At 42.8% G+C, this 16,919-nt stretch overlaps 1 protein-coding gene across 6 annotated transcripts in view; it reads right to left on the bottom strand.

Moving 5' to 3' along the window:
- Positions 1-239: 239 nt before the first annotated feature.
- The window catches only part of LOC124112577 (DNA polymerase kappa-like), a 28,457-nt gene continuing 11,777 nt past the window's right edge, over positions 240-16,919 (bottom strand). The window contains exons 1-13 of one of the 6 annotated variants that reach the window (XM_046472742.2): positions 16,840-16,893; positions 15,272-15,472; positions 12,796-12,930; positions 10,260-10,378; positions 9,954-10,106; positions 8,829-9,552; positions 7,199-7,323; positions 6,415-6,581; positions 5,859-5,891; positions 4,307-4,403; positions 3,988-4,159; positions 2,203-3,667; positions 240-760 (exon numbers count right to left, since the gene is read on the bottom strand). In XM_046472742.2, coding sequence (XP_046328698.2) covers positions 652-760; positions 2,203-3,667; positions 3,988-4,159; positions 4,307-4,403; positions 5,859-5,891; positions 6,415-6,581; positions 7,199-7,323; positions 8,829-9,552; positions 9,954-10,106; positions 10,260-10,378; positions 12,796-12,930; positions 15,272-15,449 — 3,477 coding nt within the window. In that variant the 5' untranslated portion in view covers positions 15,450-15,472; positions 16,840-16,893 and the 3' untranslated portion in view covers positions 240-651. Of the gene's footprint in view, positions 761-2,202; positions 3,668-3,987; positions 4,160-4,306; positions 4,404-5,858; positions 5,892-6,414; positions 6,582-7,198; positions 7,324-8,828; positions 9,553-9,953; positions 10,107-10,259; positions 10,379-12,795; positions 12,931-15,271; positions 15,473-16,208; positions 16,233-16,670; positions 16,894-16,919 lie in introns of those variants that run through there. The other 5 variants (XM_046472740.2, XM_046472741.2, XM_048399164.1 and 2 more) reach the window with 5 other exon arrangements.

Raw genomic sequence — 16,919 nt, 5'->3', positions numbered from 1 at the left:
GTACAATCCGAGATTCAGGTGAAAATGTTTGAGATTTTACGAATGCTTCCTTGCGATCTCTTCACCTGGCATACAACCAACTGTATCACTGGCCTACATACACTGCACCACCCGACCTGTACCCAGCTGTATGAGTGCAGACACTGCCTCCTCTGGCTTGTACTTAGTTGAACAAGAGGCCAACCTCCAGGTACCTCTTGCTGCCATATACATTTAAAAACAATACAATTGAATTATTATAAATGTTTATTCAAACATTCTTCATCCATGTGTTGAAAGACAGTCATTACAATTATTTTGTAGGCATATAAAAGAAAAATATATCCACAGAAAACAATTAATAAAGAATCAACATTAATCTCCATTTACATGAAGTTTAAGTCTGGCACATTTAAGTGAGCAGGTCGGTGTTAACAGCGCTTTGAGCATTTTGCTAAGCTATTGCATGGTGTGTCAGGTTGACAAACCAAGATAATCATCAGAATGGATTTCAACACGTGACTATCAGATCCTGGCAAACTAAGGTATGCAACTCTGCAAGACAATTAGCAGTGCCTTAGACACTTTGGCCACCAGGGCCCCGTGGGCCACCAGTGACCCCCTCCAAGGTTTGAAATAGTTGGTGGTTATTCATGGCCTCAGGAGATGTGTTCAAGGCTTGAAGAAGGAGTCAATGGTTTTCATCTTCCCACAGGTAGACCGCCTCTTCTTCGCTGGTGGAGTCTGCGATGGACCGATGGAAGAGGAGGACGACAATGATCTAGGGAAGGAAGCACATGAACACATTAGTCATTTTTCTTGAGACATGTGTTTGGTTGTTGTTAAACGCCACACTCAGCAATATTACAGCCATATGATGGCAGTCTGTAAATAATTAAGTCTGGACTAGAGCATCGATCTACGCAATTGTGGTACAATGACATGCATTCAACCAAGTCAGCATGGGTTGCTGAAGGCCAATTCTAGCCCCGATCTTCATGGACAAATGAGCAATGGTATCAGGACATTCTTTTATACCATTAACACATTTGAAGAAAAGCAGTGTTGGGATATTTTAGATGACAATCGGTCAATGTCCAAGAACTTGAACTGATGTGAAAACATGAACATATATGGCCATTTCAGAATATTAAGGAGCATGTCCAAATTGTTTTTATTTGTTGTTTTACGGCACAGTCAGCAAAATTCCAGCAAGATCATGGAAGCTGATTGTAAATAATCAAGCCAGGGATAGAGAAACCATTGGTTATACACAGCAACTGATAGAGAAACCATTGGTTATACACAGCAACTGATAGAGAAACCATTGGTTATATACAACAACTGATAGAGAAACCATTGGTTAAACACAGCAACTGATAGAGAAACCATTGGTTATATACAACAACTGATAGAGAAACCATTGGTTATACACAACAACTGATAGAGATACCATTGGTTATACACAGCAACTGATAGAGAAATCATTGGTTATACACAGCAACTGATAGAGAAACCATTGGTTATACACAGCAACTGATAGAGAAACCATTGGTTGATACAGCAACTGATAAAGAAACCATTGGTTGATATAACAACTGATAGAGAAAGCATTGGTTGATACAGCAACTGATAGAGAAAGCATTGGTTATACACAGCAACTGATAGAGGAACCATTGGTTGATACAGCAACTGATAGAGAAAGCATTGGTTGATACAGCAACTGATAGAGAAAGCATTGGTTGATACAACAACTGATAGAGGAACCATTGGTTGATACAGCAACTGATAGAGGAACCATTGGTTGATACAACAACTGATAGAGGAACCATTGGTTGATACAGCAACTGATAGAGGAACCATTGGTTGATACAACAACTGATAGAGACATGTCCCATGCCAGGGGTATGATGGTATGCAATTAACCCAGTCACCCAGCCTGACCCAGCATAGATTACTTTGGGATGAATTACAAGGAATGCCATGAGTTGTCAACACAACAAATAAACAAACTCAGCTACAGGTGCATGATTTTTTTTAAATGTGGCTTAGGGGTTTTGATATTTCAATTATCAAAATATTTAACAGCTCATGTTCAAAACTGAGCTAGCTCAAACATGTTTGTTGTCATTAATTGTGTCATTTTCATACACATTACCCGAGACTTTTATGTACAGAATAATCTGTACCGAGACATGCACTGGGCACAACAGGACTATTTACCTCTTTCCTGTTGGAGAGTCATGCATCTTCTGTTCCTCCAGGATCTGCTTGATTGCCCGTCTGCTCAAACAGGAGTCCACATGTTCATTGAAGTCCTCCAGACTACAACCAATCTTCTCCACATTACAGATAGGACAGGCATAGAACTCAGCCTGCAGCTCACTAGCAATCTGGCCGGCAGCTACTGAATCAGCACCAGAATACTGTAAAGCATTCAGCTCACCTTGGTCAGTTTCAGGATCAGCCCCATCAGTTGGTACACAGGAGCCACCTGGGTCAGTCCCATCAATCAGTGTGGAGTGCTGCCAGACAGCAGACTTATCTCCCGGGTGGGTTGAAATCCTACCAGCAGTTGCTGTGGTTTTGGAATTATCTTGCTGAGGAGACTCGGAAGAATCAACTACCTTTGCATAATCATTACTGTTTGTTTCAATTTCTGGAACACTTTGAATTACATGTTTTGTTGACATGTGATCCCTCTCTGACGATCTGGCTACATCAACTAGGTCCTCCTCATCATCATCCTTATCATGATCAACCTCCGTTGCAGTGACAACATTCTCATGATGGTCCTGTTCTTGAGATGAGATTTGTCTGAAGAGGCAGATGTCAACATGATCGTTGAAGTAATTAAGGTTCCTACACTCAACCACTTGCTGACATACTGGACACTGGAAAACCTTCAGATTCTGAATATCCTCACACGAACTTCCAGCAGATGGATCACTTCTGTTAGATCCAGCAAGCGATGGAACATCACAAGAACCTCCCTGGGGACTCTTATCATGTTCCACCACGTCCACACAGACTGGCTGAAGTCCTGTAGGTGGCCAGTGCTCTGCCTGTCTGGCACTCTCATACCCGGAAGATTCTCCGCTCTGTTCAGCTGGACCCTTGTGGATGTCCAGATCAGTTTGTCTTTTCCTCTTGCCCTTCTGTCCTGATGCTTTCCCTCTCCCAGGTCCTTGTGGATCAGAGTCATGACTCTGGGCATCACTGAATGTATTATTGTTCACTTCAGCCAAGGACGTTTTCCTGCCGATGTCTGTCACAGCCAGATCTACCAGTGCGACTAACCTTGGGTGTGTTTTAGACTTTGTTTTCTTTCTGGTATTTCTAGAACGTCCTTTAACAGGTTTAGGACTTCCTGTTACTGCAGCAAGCTCAGAGACACCTTTTGTTTCAAGACAATCTGTCTCAATGTTTGTAGCGTCAGTTCCTGCAATGGTTGCACCATCTTTACTCTGTGCGTCAGAGGCCTGGTCCCCAGTATCATCACACACATCGCTGAAATAAACGGGCAGTTGAGGAAGGTCCATTTGTCTAGAGTCAAGATGGCGGACAGAACCCGATGTCAGAGTCTTCTGTGGGCTCCTTGCTGCCATCTTCTTGAAGAGTCCTGTGATCGTGTCTTGACGTTTCGTCTCGCACAGACTGAGATGGAGGAGGTTGGACAGTCTCACACCTGGGATCAGAATTCAGAAAGAGTCAGAATATGCTTTATTAAGTGCAAATCATGACAAAATCAATCAAGGCAGGTCAACAGTAACAAGCTGAATGTTTGAGTGGGGTGATGTGAGGTGAAATTTCGTTTAATGTCATATTCACAATTATTGCACCCTCTGAGTGAGTGAGTGAGTGAGTGAGTGAGTGAGTGAGTGAGTGAGTGAGTGAGTGAGTGAGTGAGTGAGTGAGTGAGTGAGTGAGTGAGTGAGTGAGTGAGTGAGTGAGTGAGTGAGTGAGTGAGTGATCGAGTGATATTTTATCTGTCTTCATGTGACATACCCATGAGCCGGAGCCGGAGAGCCTGGGGCTGAACGGCCTGAATCTCCACCCTAAGCAGCTCCCTGGCTGCGGTGAAGATGTCCTGGTACTCGGCTGTGTGGTTTGGCAGACTGTGAGCCCGGGTCTTCACCTCGAACTTCACCGTCTTGATCTTAATGCTCACGGTCTTACCCTGAAGTCAGGAACAATCTGTCACATTTTTGTGTATATACAAGAATTAGTTTCAAAGTAATTTTGATCTGCAAATGTCGGAACAGATGCATGCAGTGTTTTTATAATGAACGGTTAAGCATAAGATCAGAAGTGTGGAGTTATCTACCCTGACTTCCTGCTGCCCCAGGTCCTCCACCAGGGCAGCACACAGCTCAGAACACTTCTTGTACAGGTCACCAGGCCGACTCAGTTCATTGAAGGTCCTTGAAGGAGATACAACATGTCAGGAATGGGAGAATTCCCAGCAGCATTACAGCAATATCACAGCAACACTCCAGCAATATCCCAGAAAAATCACAACAATATCACAGCAGCACACCAGCACTATCACAGCAACATCACAACAATATCACAGCAGCATTACAGCAATATCCTAGCAACACACCAGCAATATCCAAGCAACCTCACAGCAATATCTTAGCAGCATCACAGCAACACATCAGCAATATCCCAGCAACATCACAGCAGGATCACAGCAATATCCTAGCAACACACCAGCTATATCACAGCAAAATCACAGCAATATCCTAGAAACATCACAGCAACACACCAGCAATATCACAGCATTATCACAGCATCATTGCAACAATATCACAGCAACATCACAACAACACACCAGCAATATCACAGAAACACACCAGCAACACCACAGCAATATCCAAGCAACAACACAACAATATCACAGTAGCATTGCAGCAACACACAAGCAATATCCCAGCAACATTACAGCAATATCCTAGCAACACACCAGCAACATCACAGCAATATCTTAGCAGCATCACAGCAATATCCTAGCAACACACCAGCACTATCCCAGCAATATCCTAGCAACACACCAGCAATATCATAGCAACATCACAACAATATCACAGCAGCATTACACTAACACACCAGCAATGTCCCAGCAACATCACAACAATATAACAGCAGCATTACACTTACACACCAGCAATATCCCAGCAACATCCCAGCATCATCACAACAACACACATGCAATATCACAGAAACACACCAGCAACATCACAGCAATATCACAGCAACATCACAACAATATCACAGAAGCATTACAGCAACATCACAACAATATCCCAACAACATTACAATAACCAAGCAGCAATATCCTTTGCAGATTCTGCATACTCAGCTACTATTGTGGCCTCCTGATCCACAGTACAATGGCCTTTGGCTTTGAGGTTGTTTTTCTAGTTTAATATCACAGTCAACAATAGCCCAGCTGTATCACTGCAGCCTCTGATGTGATATCTCTCCCTGTGTCAGGAGAACTTTCTAATCAGCCAATCAGCATTGAGGTTTCTAAATTCTCAGTATCAAACCAGCATATCAAAAAGTAGAAAGTATCAGCGCATAGTGTAGTGTTGTGGATATTTCATACATCCCATCATTTCGGAACACAGTGGTATGTAACTGCCAAAGGAGATGTCCTCAGGTTTTCACACAAAGTGATATCGTAACGGAGTAAAGATCTGATTTTATGAGATTGGCACAGAACCAAGTCTACATCATGCAAACCTCAGATTGAAAAGTGAGCAACAGCACATGCCATCGAGGCATGATGGCAAGCAATCAGACAAGTTACTGAATCTGCTTGGTAATTTTAAATTTGATAAAATGTCCATAGACATGATAGACAATCTTACCTTTCTGTACTTATGCTCTTCCGCTCACTGTCTCTGAAAATACAAGATGAAGTTAGTAACAAACATACCTTGAAAACAAGGGCTTCATTACATCTACAGCTATATATAACAGTGGATGGGTACACTGTCACACCTGGAAGAATGACACACATTATAACAATGATAACAATCAGTGAGTGACAGGCCTCCCAATCCACTATGCAGTGAGTTGGGCTTAAAGACGCTTTGAATGGTATTTCTGTTTTACCATGGCATGTCAGCTTAATGCGGGAGGAAGGCCTGAAGTGATGCAGGTCTTGGATGTTTACCACTTTGCAGGTTGAGTATGAAAAAATGAAGCAGTTCTAATTTTTTCAAATATAAATGTTAGAAAGTTTCACATTATTAGGGACTGGTAATTTAATATAGGCAGGGGTAGGGGTTGTATATCAATCTCACCGGTCACACATACCCTTTAAAATGAAAAGCAAGCCCCTTAGTCACGTCTTACAAAAAGCATCCGAAAAGCTGGGGACCTATTTTAACCCGGGTCTATTTCCCCACAGATGGTACCGACCTCTCTACAGTGGTGGCGCCAATGGCGAGGCAGATGTGCATGAAGTGGTTGAAGGCCACAGTGGAGTACAGGTGGAACAGGAGGCCGCGCTTCTCAAACAGATCCTGGCAGTTGACCACACCCAGTGATCGTAGCATCGTCTCGGACACTTTACCAATTCCAGATATCTGCCGCACATAACATTTGCAATCTCATTGAAATCAGATATTAGTTCTCACTACCGCTAAACAAAGATCTGAGGACATCCCAATACGGGTCATGTCAGACCGACCTTGCGCGAACTTTGACCGACCAATGGAATGACCAATCAGAAGGCAGCTTTCTCGTGCTTTATGGCACTAATTTCAAATTGGCGACTACGCTTCAAAACATATTTTGACAAATTCTCGATTACAAATTTGAAACCTGAACAAAAGAGCATTCTGGAATGGCTAATAGATGGTTTAGATTGTATGGATTCAGTCGTTAAACCCGTTACTGTCGTTCGGAGTTAAAGTTTTCGAGGTTGCATGGTCAGAAATCACATTCCGACTGTCACTTTCATAATCTGGAAAGCGATGCTCTGATTGGTCGAATGAAAGGTCGTTCTGACGTGACCCCTAATGGGATGTCCTCAGGAGACATCTGAGGTCTGATTTTAATGAGATTGATAACATTTGGAACAGTGTGGAGTGAAAGTTTGGAATGCCATGGGGATGACTGTGGGAAATGTATTCTATTAAATAACACTTTAATACAAGAACCGATTTCTGTCTCACTGTCACTATTGTTTTACCATGCCTACCTTCCTGATGGGCAGAGCTCTGATGAAGTCCATCACTTCCTGTCTGTTGGGGAGGATGCGGAATTGACCGTTAGGTTTGTTCCGGTCAGAGCACACCTTGGCCAGCATAGTGTTAGGTGCGATACCTGGAACGACAATCAAATAATGGAGACTACAATACACCACAATACTTGTGACAACAATCAAACAATGGAGACAACAATACACCACAATACTTGTGACAACAATCAAACAATGAAGACTACAATACACCACAATACGTGTGACAACAATCAAACAATGGACACTACAATACACCACAATACTTGTGACAACAATCAAACAATGAAGACTACAATACACCACAATACTTGTGACGACAATCAAACAATGGACACTACAATACACCACAATACTTGTGACAACAATCAAACAATGGACACTACAATACACCACAATACTTGTGACGACAATCAAACAATGAACACTACAATACACCACAATACTTGTGACAACAATCAAACAATGGAGACTACAATACACCACAATACTTGTGACAACAATCAAACAATGAAGACTACAATACACCACAATACTTGTGACGACAATCAAACAATGGACACTACAATACACCACAATACTTGTGACAACAATCAAACAATGGACACTACAATACACCACAATACTTGTGACAACAATCAAACAATGGAGACTACAATACACCACAATACTTGTGACAACAATCAAACAATGAAGACTACAATACACCACAATACTTGTGACGACAATCAAACAATGGACACCACAATACACCACAATACTTGTGACAACAATCAAACAATGGACACTACAATACATCACAATACTTGTGACAACAATCAAACAATGGAGACTACAATACACCACAATACTTATGAGTGAGTGAGTTTGATTTTACGCCGCCTTTAGCAATATTCCAGCAATATCACGGCGGGGGACACCAGAAATGGGCTTCACACATTGTACCCATGTCGGGAATCGAACCTGGGTCTTCGGCGTGACGAGCGAACGCCTTAACCACTAGGCTACCCGACCGCCCCGGATGAGACAGGAGCAGTAACAGAGCTTGTCTAGTACAAACTGGTGCCTGGCTTTGCTTGTGACCAACAATGTAGGGTTTTTTATGTTCTGCTGTATGGGATCCATACCTGAAGCCCTTTTGTTTGAAGGCTTTAACCACTAGGCTACCCGACCGCCCCAACACTTGTGACAACAATCAGACTACAATACAGCATGATAACAGTGGCAGAAACTAATTGTTTTAGTCCACTAATCCATATAATGATAACATATAGCAAAACCCATAAATATCTACTGGTCCTTTTATAATATATGATACCTTTACTATTGGGCAGTTTGGCTAGGGCCAATTTCTAAAGCTGTGATACCTGGGAAATAAGGAAAAAATACTACATGCAGTCTTAATTAATACAACAGCTTCTAAATGTCACTTAAAAGTCAAGTTTGCAAGTTGATACTATTCACATACTAGAGTATCCTTGACTTGTTCATTGTAATTATTGTTTCACTGACAAATAAGCCATACACCGACTGTAGGAAAGAGCTGCAAAATGCTGTGTACAAGTTTTAAGTTCACTCTCATTGCTGTTACCTGCACTTGCTGTGAGGCGAGTCCTCTGCTGGATGCGACACCTCATCTCCTTCACTGCTTCCTCCACAGTCCGGCCGAACACCTCGACACCATATTGGGGCAACACCTTGCCACACATCAGACACCTGTCTTCACCATCAGTATCATCACCCTGTAAGTGCTTGTTTGACTGGTCACCTTGCAGGTGCTTGTTTGACTGGTCACCTTGCAGGTGCTTGTTTGACTGGTCACTTTGCAGGTGCTTGTTTGACTGGTCACTTTGCAGGTGCTTGTTTGAATGGTCACCTTGCAGGTGCTTGTTTGACTGGTCACCTAGCAGGTGCTTGTTTGACTGGTCATCTTGCACCTGCTTATCACCATCATGGTCAACTTGTTTGGGCTGGGAGACCCCTACAACTCTGTCCCTTAAGGTTTCATTCAGGTCACATCCACACCAGGCAGACCCCACTTCATCACATGATCTGACCAGGTAGGATCGCTCCAAGTCGGTGAAGTTTGCTCTCCGTTTCAAATGTTCTGTGATATCAAGGTAAGCTTCATCAAGGCTCATAGGAGAAAAGTTGGGATCATAATCAGCTAGGATCTCCCTCACCTGTTTGCTGACAGCTGTGTACTTGTCAAAGTTGGGCTTGACCAGGACGAGGTGTGGACACAGCTTCTTGGCAATGAACCCGGGCATGGCTGCTCTCACTCCATACTTGCGGGCCTCGTAGTTTGAGGTGGACTGAAACAGAGGGGGTGTGAGTATCAACTGACACAACATGGTCTTGACACACTCACCAGCAACATGTGACATGCGACACACTCACCAGCAACATGTGACATGTGACATGTGACTCACTCACCAGCAACATGTTACGCACCCACAAGCAACATGTGACGTGTGACACTCACCAGCAACATGTGATGTTTGACACTCACCAGCAACATGTGACGTGTGACACACTCACCAGCAACATATGTGACGTATGACACTTACCAGCAACATGAGATGTGTGACACACTCACCAGCAACATATGTGACGTGTGACTCACTCAACATTATGTGATTCATGACTAATGCACCAGCATGGCCGAAGTGATCCATGATTCACCCAGCACCACGACATGTGATCACAGACTCACCAGCATTGAGCTCCCTCCAACAGCCATAGGCTTGTCTCTGAGAGAGGGGTCGTCTCTCATCTCCACTGCTGCATAGTAGGCATCCATGTCGATGTGGACGATGATGTGACTCAGATCACGTGACATCTCCAGCTCCTCCAACAGCCGATTTGCCTGTAACCATGTAAACAGTTGTTGGTTCGTTGTAAATAACATTACAGTAGCCTGTTCTTATAAGCAAGAACAACACCAGGAAGCTATTCTGTCCAACTAAAGTATGTGTTAATGGGGGTGGGCAGTGTTAACCTGTCTACAGTGTCATTTCACCTCTTCCAGTCCCTGCTTCAGCTGGCTCTCGGTTATCTTTGACTGCTTCACTCTCTGTTCCTCGATCCTCTGTTGAACCTGCTCCTCCTTCTTCTTTTCATTCTCAAAATATTTGGAACCTGAATTACAGCGACAATGATCAGGTTCATTAGGAGTGTAATTGTTTGCCCTACAATTGTTCTATATCGAAAGGAATTTTATAAATGCCAATTGTTGAAAAGGTTACAGGCCGGCAAAGCCACATTTCGAAAATAGATAGCCCAAATCAATGTGGCGCTCCCGGCAATGGTTATGGTTGCGTGATTGTATAATGTGGCTCTCACGGCTATGCTGTCAAAACATGCTTTGTGATTCTAACAGGTTACCGTATATAACAAAACAAGTCTTGTTTATTATCTGACCTTTGAGTCCTATTTTTTTAAGTTTTTGTATTAGCCCATCGTGCCATACCATGTCGAAAGCTTTAGAGAAGTCTAAGAAGATGCCTGTGGTATATTGTTTATTTAGTTGTCCTGTCTTAATATCTTGTTCTAGTCGGGCGAGCTTATCTAGGGTTGAGCGGCCAGGAGTGAAACTGCTTTGATCTGGGTTTATGATGTTATTTTGGGTTAAGTAATGTTGTAATCTATTTTTAGCCATTGATTCCATTACTTTACATAAGTTTGAAGTTAGGGATATTGGTCTATATGAGTTAGCTTGATTAGCTGGTTTATTAGGTTTAGGGATTGGTATGACTAGGGCCTGTTTCCAGGGAGTAGGAACCTGTCCGTTTAGGTAGATGAGATTGTATAGTTTGAGTAGTGCCTGGAGTAGTTTTAGGGGGAGTTTTTTAATTATTTGGTAAGAAGTTAGGTCTAATCCTGGGGCTGTGCCCTTTTTCCTGTTTTGGATTACGTGAACACGACATCACTTAAATATGTTATGAATAACAGGATGAACTCAATGTCAATTAAGACGGCCTTTGATCTCTTAGTAATTTAAATGTGAGATACTCATTTAAAGGTATCTCTAAAGAACACCACGCTTCGTAATTTAAATGTGAGATACTCATTTAAAGGTATCTCTAAAGAACACCACGTTTCGTAATTTAAATGTGAGATACTCATTTAAAGGTATCTCTAAAGAACACCACGCTTCGTAATTTAAATGTGAGATACTCATTTAAAGGTATCTCTAAAGAACACCACGCTTAGTAATTTAAATGTGGGACACTCATTTAAAGGTATCGGTAATCGGATTAATTAATTACCCGCTAGAATAGGTGAAATGCACTCAGCTGGAAATGTGGCCCTACCGGCAATAGCCATTTCTGAAATGTGGCGCTCCCGGCTAGACACCGTTGAAAATATGAAACCTGCTGTTTGTTGATTGGCAAGGATTATGACACCTTTGATTTGAGTAGCCACTTGGAGGCCAACTTTGACATACTCGGCAATACTTTATTCATTTCTATTACATTGATTAATATAATTATCAAGCCTTAAAGATGGCCATGTGGGCCTGTATCTGTAAATACATAATTCAGGTTTAAGTTTATGTACTAGGGATAAATGGACATGTTCTTTGAGTTGGTAATTAGCCACTGAAATTCAGACGCCAATTTGGATTAAATCATCCTCTCTTGTCAATGTTTGTTGTAACTGTGATCTTGTATTCTATGTTGTCTTTTAAGTTATTAGTTTTTATCCAGAAACTAAATATCTTCAATTGAGACATTGTAAATCATTTAAAAAAAAAAATTAAACCATTAGCCTAGCAACAAAATGCTTACATACAGTGACTGCCATTTTGGTAGGGGAATTCATCAATCGAATGATTGTTCTGCTGCCCATGATGAATCATTCAGACACAAAGAAAATGAAAACCAGGTAGCGTTGACACAATTCGCAACACATTTCAGTTGTAAATTAAATCTACACTTAATGTCAAATGTGATTAAATTTTCAACTAGATAGATGGGCTAGTGTTTTACTTCTTGCACCAGGTACATACAATACGTTGCCAAGCAACACAAGGCGAGTATTTTACTTCTTGCACACAGTACATTAGGACTGCATTGGCTAGCTTGCTATTAGTGAATTTATGTCACAAACATAATCAGATCATTGGCTACGGTACAAACTGAAAACAGAAAACATGAAAAACAAGTCAAATGTGTGTACCTCAAGTCAAATGTGTGTGACTCAGTCAAATGTGTGTACCTCAAGTCAAATGTGTGAGACTCAAGTCAAATGTGTGTACCTCAAATGTGTGAGACACAAGTCAAATGTGTGTACCTCAAGTCAAATGTGTGAGACACAAGTCAAATGTGTGTACCTCAAGTCAAATGTGTTGGTCAGAAGTCAAATGTGTGCGTCTCAAGTCAAATGTTTGAACCTCAAGTGAAATATGTGAGTCTCAAGTCAAATGTGTGAGATTTGGCAGGCAACTTGTTGTTATCCAGACTCACAACCTGCACATGTGGATAACACACTTTGCTAAGAAGATGAAATCACTTGAGTGTGAAAGTAAGTCTCTACTTGGTTGATGAAATCACCTTTGCTGGCCTGATAAATGATCTGGTTGATTTTCTCCTTGTCCAGTCCATCCATGCCAGCCTTGTTGTCATTCAGCAGCATCCTCGTCAGCATCTGCCCACCACCCTGAACACCTGACACAACTGGGGGCACACCTGCAGGGAACACAAGACACCTGAACACAACACGCTATGACAGTTGACACCTGCAGGGAACACAAGACGCCTAAACACATCACGCTATGACAGCAGACACCTGCAGGGAACACAAGACACCTGACACAACTGGGAGCACACCTGCAGGGAACACAAGACACCTGAACACAACACGCTATGACAGTAGACACCTGCAGGGAACACAAGACACCTGAACACACTATGACAGTTGACACCTGCAGGGAACACAAGACACCTGAACACAACACACTGTGACAGTAGACACCTGCAGGGAACACAAGACACCTGAACACACTATGACAGTTGACACCTGCAGGGAACACAAGACACCTGAACACACTATGACAGTAGACACTTGCAGGGAACACAAGACGCCTAAACACATCACGCTATGACAGTAGACACCTGCAGGGAACACAAGACACCTGAACACACTATGACAGTTGACACCTGCAGGGAACACAAGACACCTGAACACACTATGACAGTTGACACCTGCAGGGAACACAAGACGCCTGAACACACTATGACAGTAGACACCTGCAGGGAACACAAGACGCCTAAACACATCACGCTATGACAGAAGACACTTGCAGGGAACACAAGACACCTGAACACACTATGACAGTTGACACCTGCAGGGAACACAAGACGCCTAAACACATCACGCTATGACAGTAGACACCTGCAGGGAACACAAGACACCTGAACACAAGACACTGTGACAGTTGACACCTGCAGGGAACACAAGACACCTGAACACACTATGACAGTTGACACCTGCAGGGAACACAAGACGCCTAAACACATCACGCTATGACAGTAGACACCTGCAGGGAACACAAGACACCTGAACACAAGACACTGTGACAGTTGACATCTGCAGGGAACACAAGACACCTGAACACACTATGACAGTTGACACCTGCAGGGAACACAAGACGCCTAAACACATCACGCTATGACAGTAGACACCTGCAGGGAACACAAGACACCTGAACACAAGTCACTGTAACAGTTGACACCTGCAGGGAACACAAGACACCTGAACACAACACACTGTGACAGTAGACACCTGCAGGGAACACAAGACACCTGAACACACTATGACAGTTGCACCTGCAGGGAACACAAGACACCTGAACACAAGACACTATGACAGTAGACACCTGAAGGGAACACAAGACACCTGAACACACCACACTATGACAGTAGACACCTGCAGGGAACACAAGATACCTGAACACAACACACTATGACAGCAGACACCTGCAGGGAACACAGGACACCTGAACACAACACACTATGACAGTAGACACTTGCAGGGAACACAGGACACCTGAACACAAGACACCTGAACACAACACACTATGACAGTTGACACCTGCAGGGAACACATGACACCTGAACACAACACACTATGACAGTTGACACTTGCAGGGAACACAGGACACCTGAACACAAGACACCTAACACAACACACTATGACAGTTGACACCTGCAGGGAACACAAGACACCTGAACACAACACACTATGACAGTTGACACCTGAAGGGAACACAAGACACCTGAACACAACACACTATGACAGTTGACACTTGCAGGGAACACAGGACACCTGAACACAAGACACCTAACACAACACACTATGACAGTTGACACCTGCAGGGAACACAAGACACCTGAACACAACACACTATGACAGTTGACACCTGAAGGGAACACAAGACACCTGAACACAACACACTATGACAGCAGACACCTGCAGGGAACACAAGACACCTGAACACACTATGACAGTTGACACCTGAAGGGAACACAAGACACCTGAACACAACACACTATGACAGCAGACACCTGCAGGGAACACAAGACACCTGAACACAACACACTATGACAGTTGACACCTGCAGGAACACAAGACACCTGAACAGACAATGACAGTTGACACCTGCAGGGAACACAAGACACCTGAACACAAGACACTATGACAGTTGACACCTGCAGGCAACACAAGACACCTGAACACAAGACACTATGACAGCAGACACCTGATCATATCACACTATGACAGTAGACACCTGCAGGGAATACAAGACACAAGAACACCATCATAGTAGACACCTGAACATCTGACATCAAAGCAGTAAACACCTGAATGAATAACCATCACATTAGCCATCACCATTACATTAATTTCTTCTCTTTTTTTCAGTTAGATGTATGTTGATACCTCCTGCATCACCACACACACCTTTCTATAACAAGCATGCAGTGTTATTACAATTAATGCAACACTGACAGCGAAACAATGACGTACCTGCTGTGTCCTGCTGCTGTGCACTTGGTGCAGGCCGAGATGATGATGGATGGCAAAGAGCTTCCTGACATGCTGCAATTCCGTGTGGCACTGAAAACGGATCAACTGGTGCAGACCACCTGGTGTCAAGCCAGTCACCAGCCTCCTCATCCTCTAGCTCATCAGTGTCAGTTTCCATGGCAACTAGTTACCGTCACCTTGCTACAACAGAGTAGTCCAAAGTCAAGTCTAATAAAATCAAATAAATGTGACCGCATACATTTTTTAGATTTCTATGTGTTGGTAATTCATCCAATATAACAAGAAGGAGAGATCATTATAGAAGTGAGTTGGGTTTAACACCGCTTTGAGATATCATAAAAACATTTGATATCTTTGGCTCACTACTTGTATATATGTTAACATTGTTTATCGGTGTTTGGATACATCATTTTTTTAAAGAATGGAATAATTTCTCAATTAAATAATATAAACTAAATTAGGAATTCCATGAGATGAACAAAACCAAGTCCTACATATCTTCATTGTTTCAGATCTCTCAGCCAAGTTATATAAAAAGAGCTTTCTAAGATTTTCCAAACTTCAAATATTTTTTAACAGGCATGAACATATGTGAATCCTATGTGTTGCTGTACATGACACAGATGTTTCAGATTCCATGTCTGAGAAGGAGACTGTCATAGATATTTCGGTAACAATGCAGTTTAGCGAGCGCAGCTTGCTAATTGGCTCAGGCTGCTGACTGTGGCTCCCGCTTCACAGATCTCATCTGTGCCTCTTGGATCCTTAGGGTTAGTGGGGGCATGGGTGACCCAGTCGTCTAAGGCGCTCAATTCGCTGTGCAGAGTTGTGTCCCTTGGTCATGCCAGAAAACTATGATTGTGGGTTCGAATCCCGGTTCGGCCCGATTATGTTTCTAGGTTTGTCAGCACCATACCCGTGCTTGTGGGTTTCATCGAAGAGGTAAACATCTGAGACCCGCATCACTTCAGGCTTTCCTCCCACATTAAGCTGACACGCCGTGATATAACTGGAATAATGTTAAAAGCAGGATTAAACCAAACTCACTCACTTAGGGTTAGTGTTGTTTTGGTAAGGCTAAGCCCCACTCATTAGACCTTGGCTCTCCTTTCCGGTGATTGTTAGCACCCTTTACTCCCTATATTTCATCATTCAACTGTTCCCCCATTTAAAAATGACTGTCACATTGTGTTAGTTAAAGGAATGGGCCAAACATTGAAACAATCTCTGCAGAGTGTGAGCCAAGTTGAATCAATGCCCGAGCTGACATTGACAGCCATGCAAAAAACATGAATCGCAGGAAAACATACAGTTCCTCAAAACGAGAGATGATGGGAGCATAAGCATGATCGTAAATGCTCATTCATATCAAGCTCACTTGAATAGACCTTGTGACTCAGCTGAAAATGTTTCGACGAAACTGGGGCGGGCCCAGTGACGAAACGAATGTTGTCAATAGCACGAAATTACACAATCGAACCTAGTGTCACTATCTTTATTGTGCTTTTGGGCGCACCTATAAAGGATGGATTTATCGAAATAATAACCGAAATGTAATGATCAGTTGCTTGAACTTGTCCTATTTCCCGCCATCTTAGAAAGGGAGATAATAATTAGTTACGAAAAT

Source organism: Haliotis rufescens, unplaced genomic scaffold, assembly GCF_023055435.1.
Source record: "Haliotis rufescens isolate VD_foot unplaced genomic scaffold, xgHalRufe1.0.p SCAF_1, whole genome shotgun sequence".
Taxonomy (NCBI): Eukaryota; Metazoa; Mollusca; class Gastropoda; order Lepetellida; family Haliotidae; genus Haliotis; species Haliotis rufescens.
The sequence above is the reverse complement of the archived record's forward strand: the minus strand, read 5'-3'. Positions and strand labels throughout refer to the sequence as shown.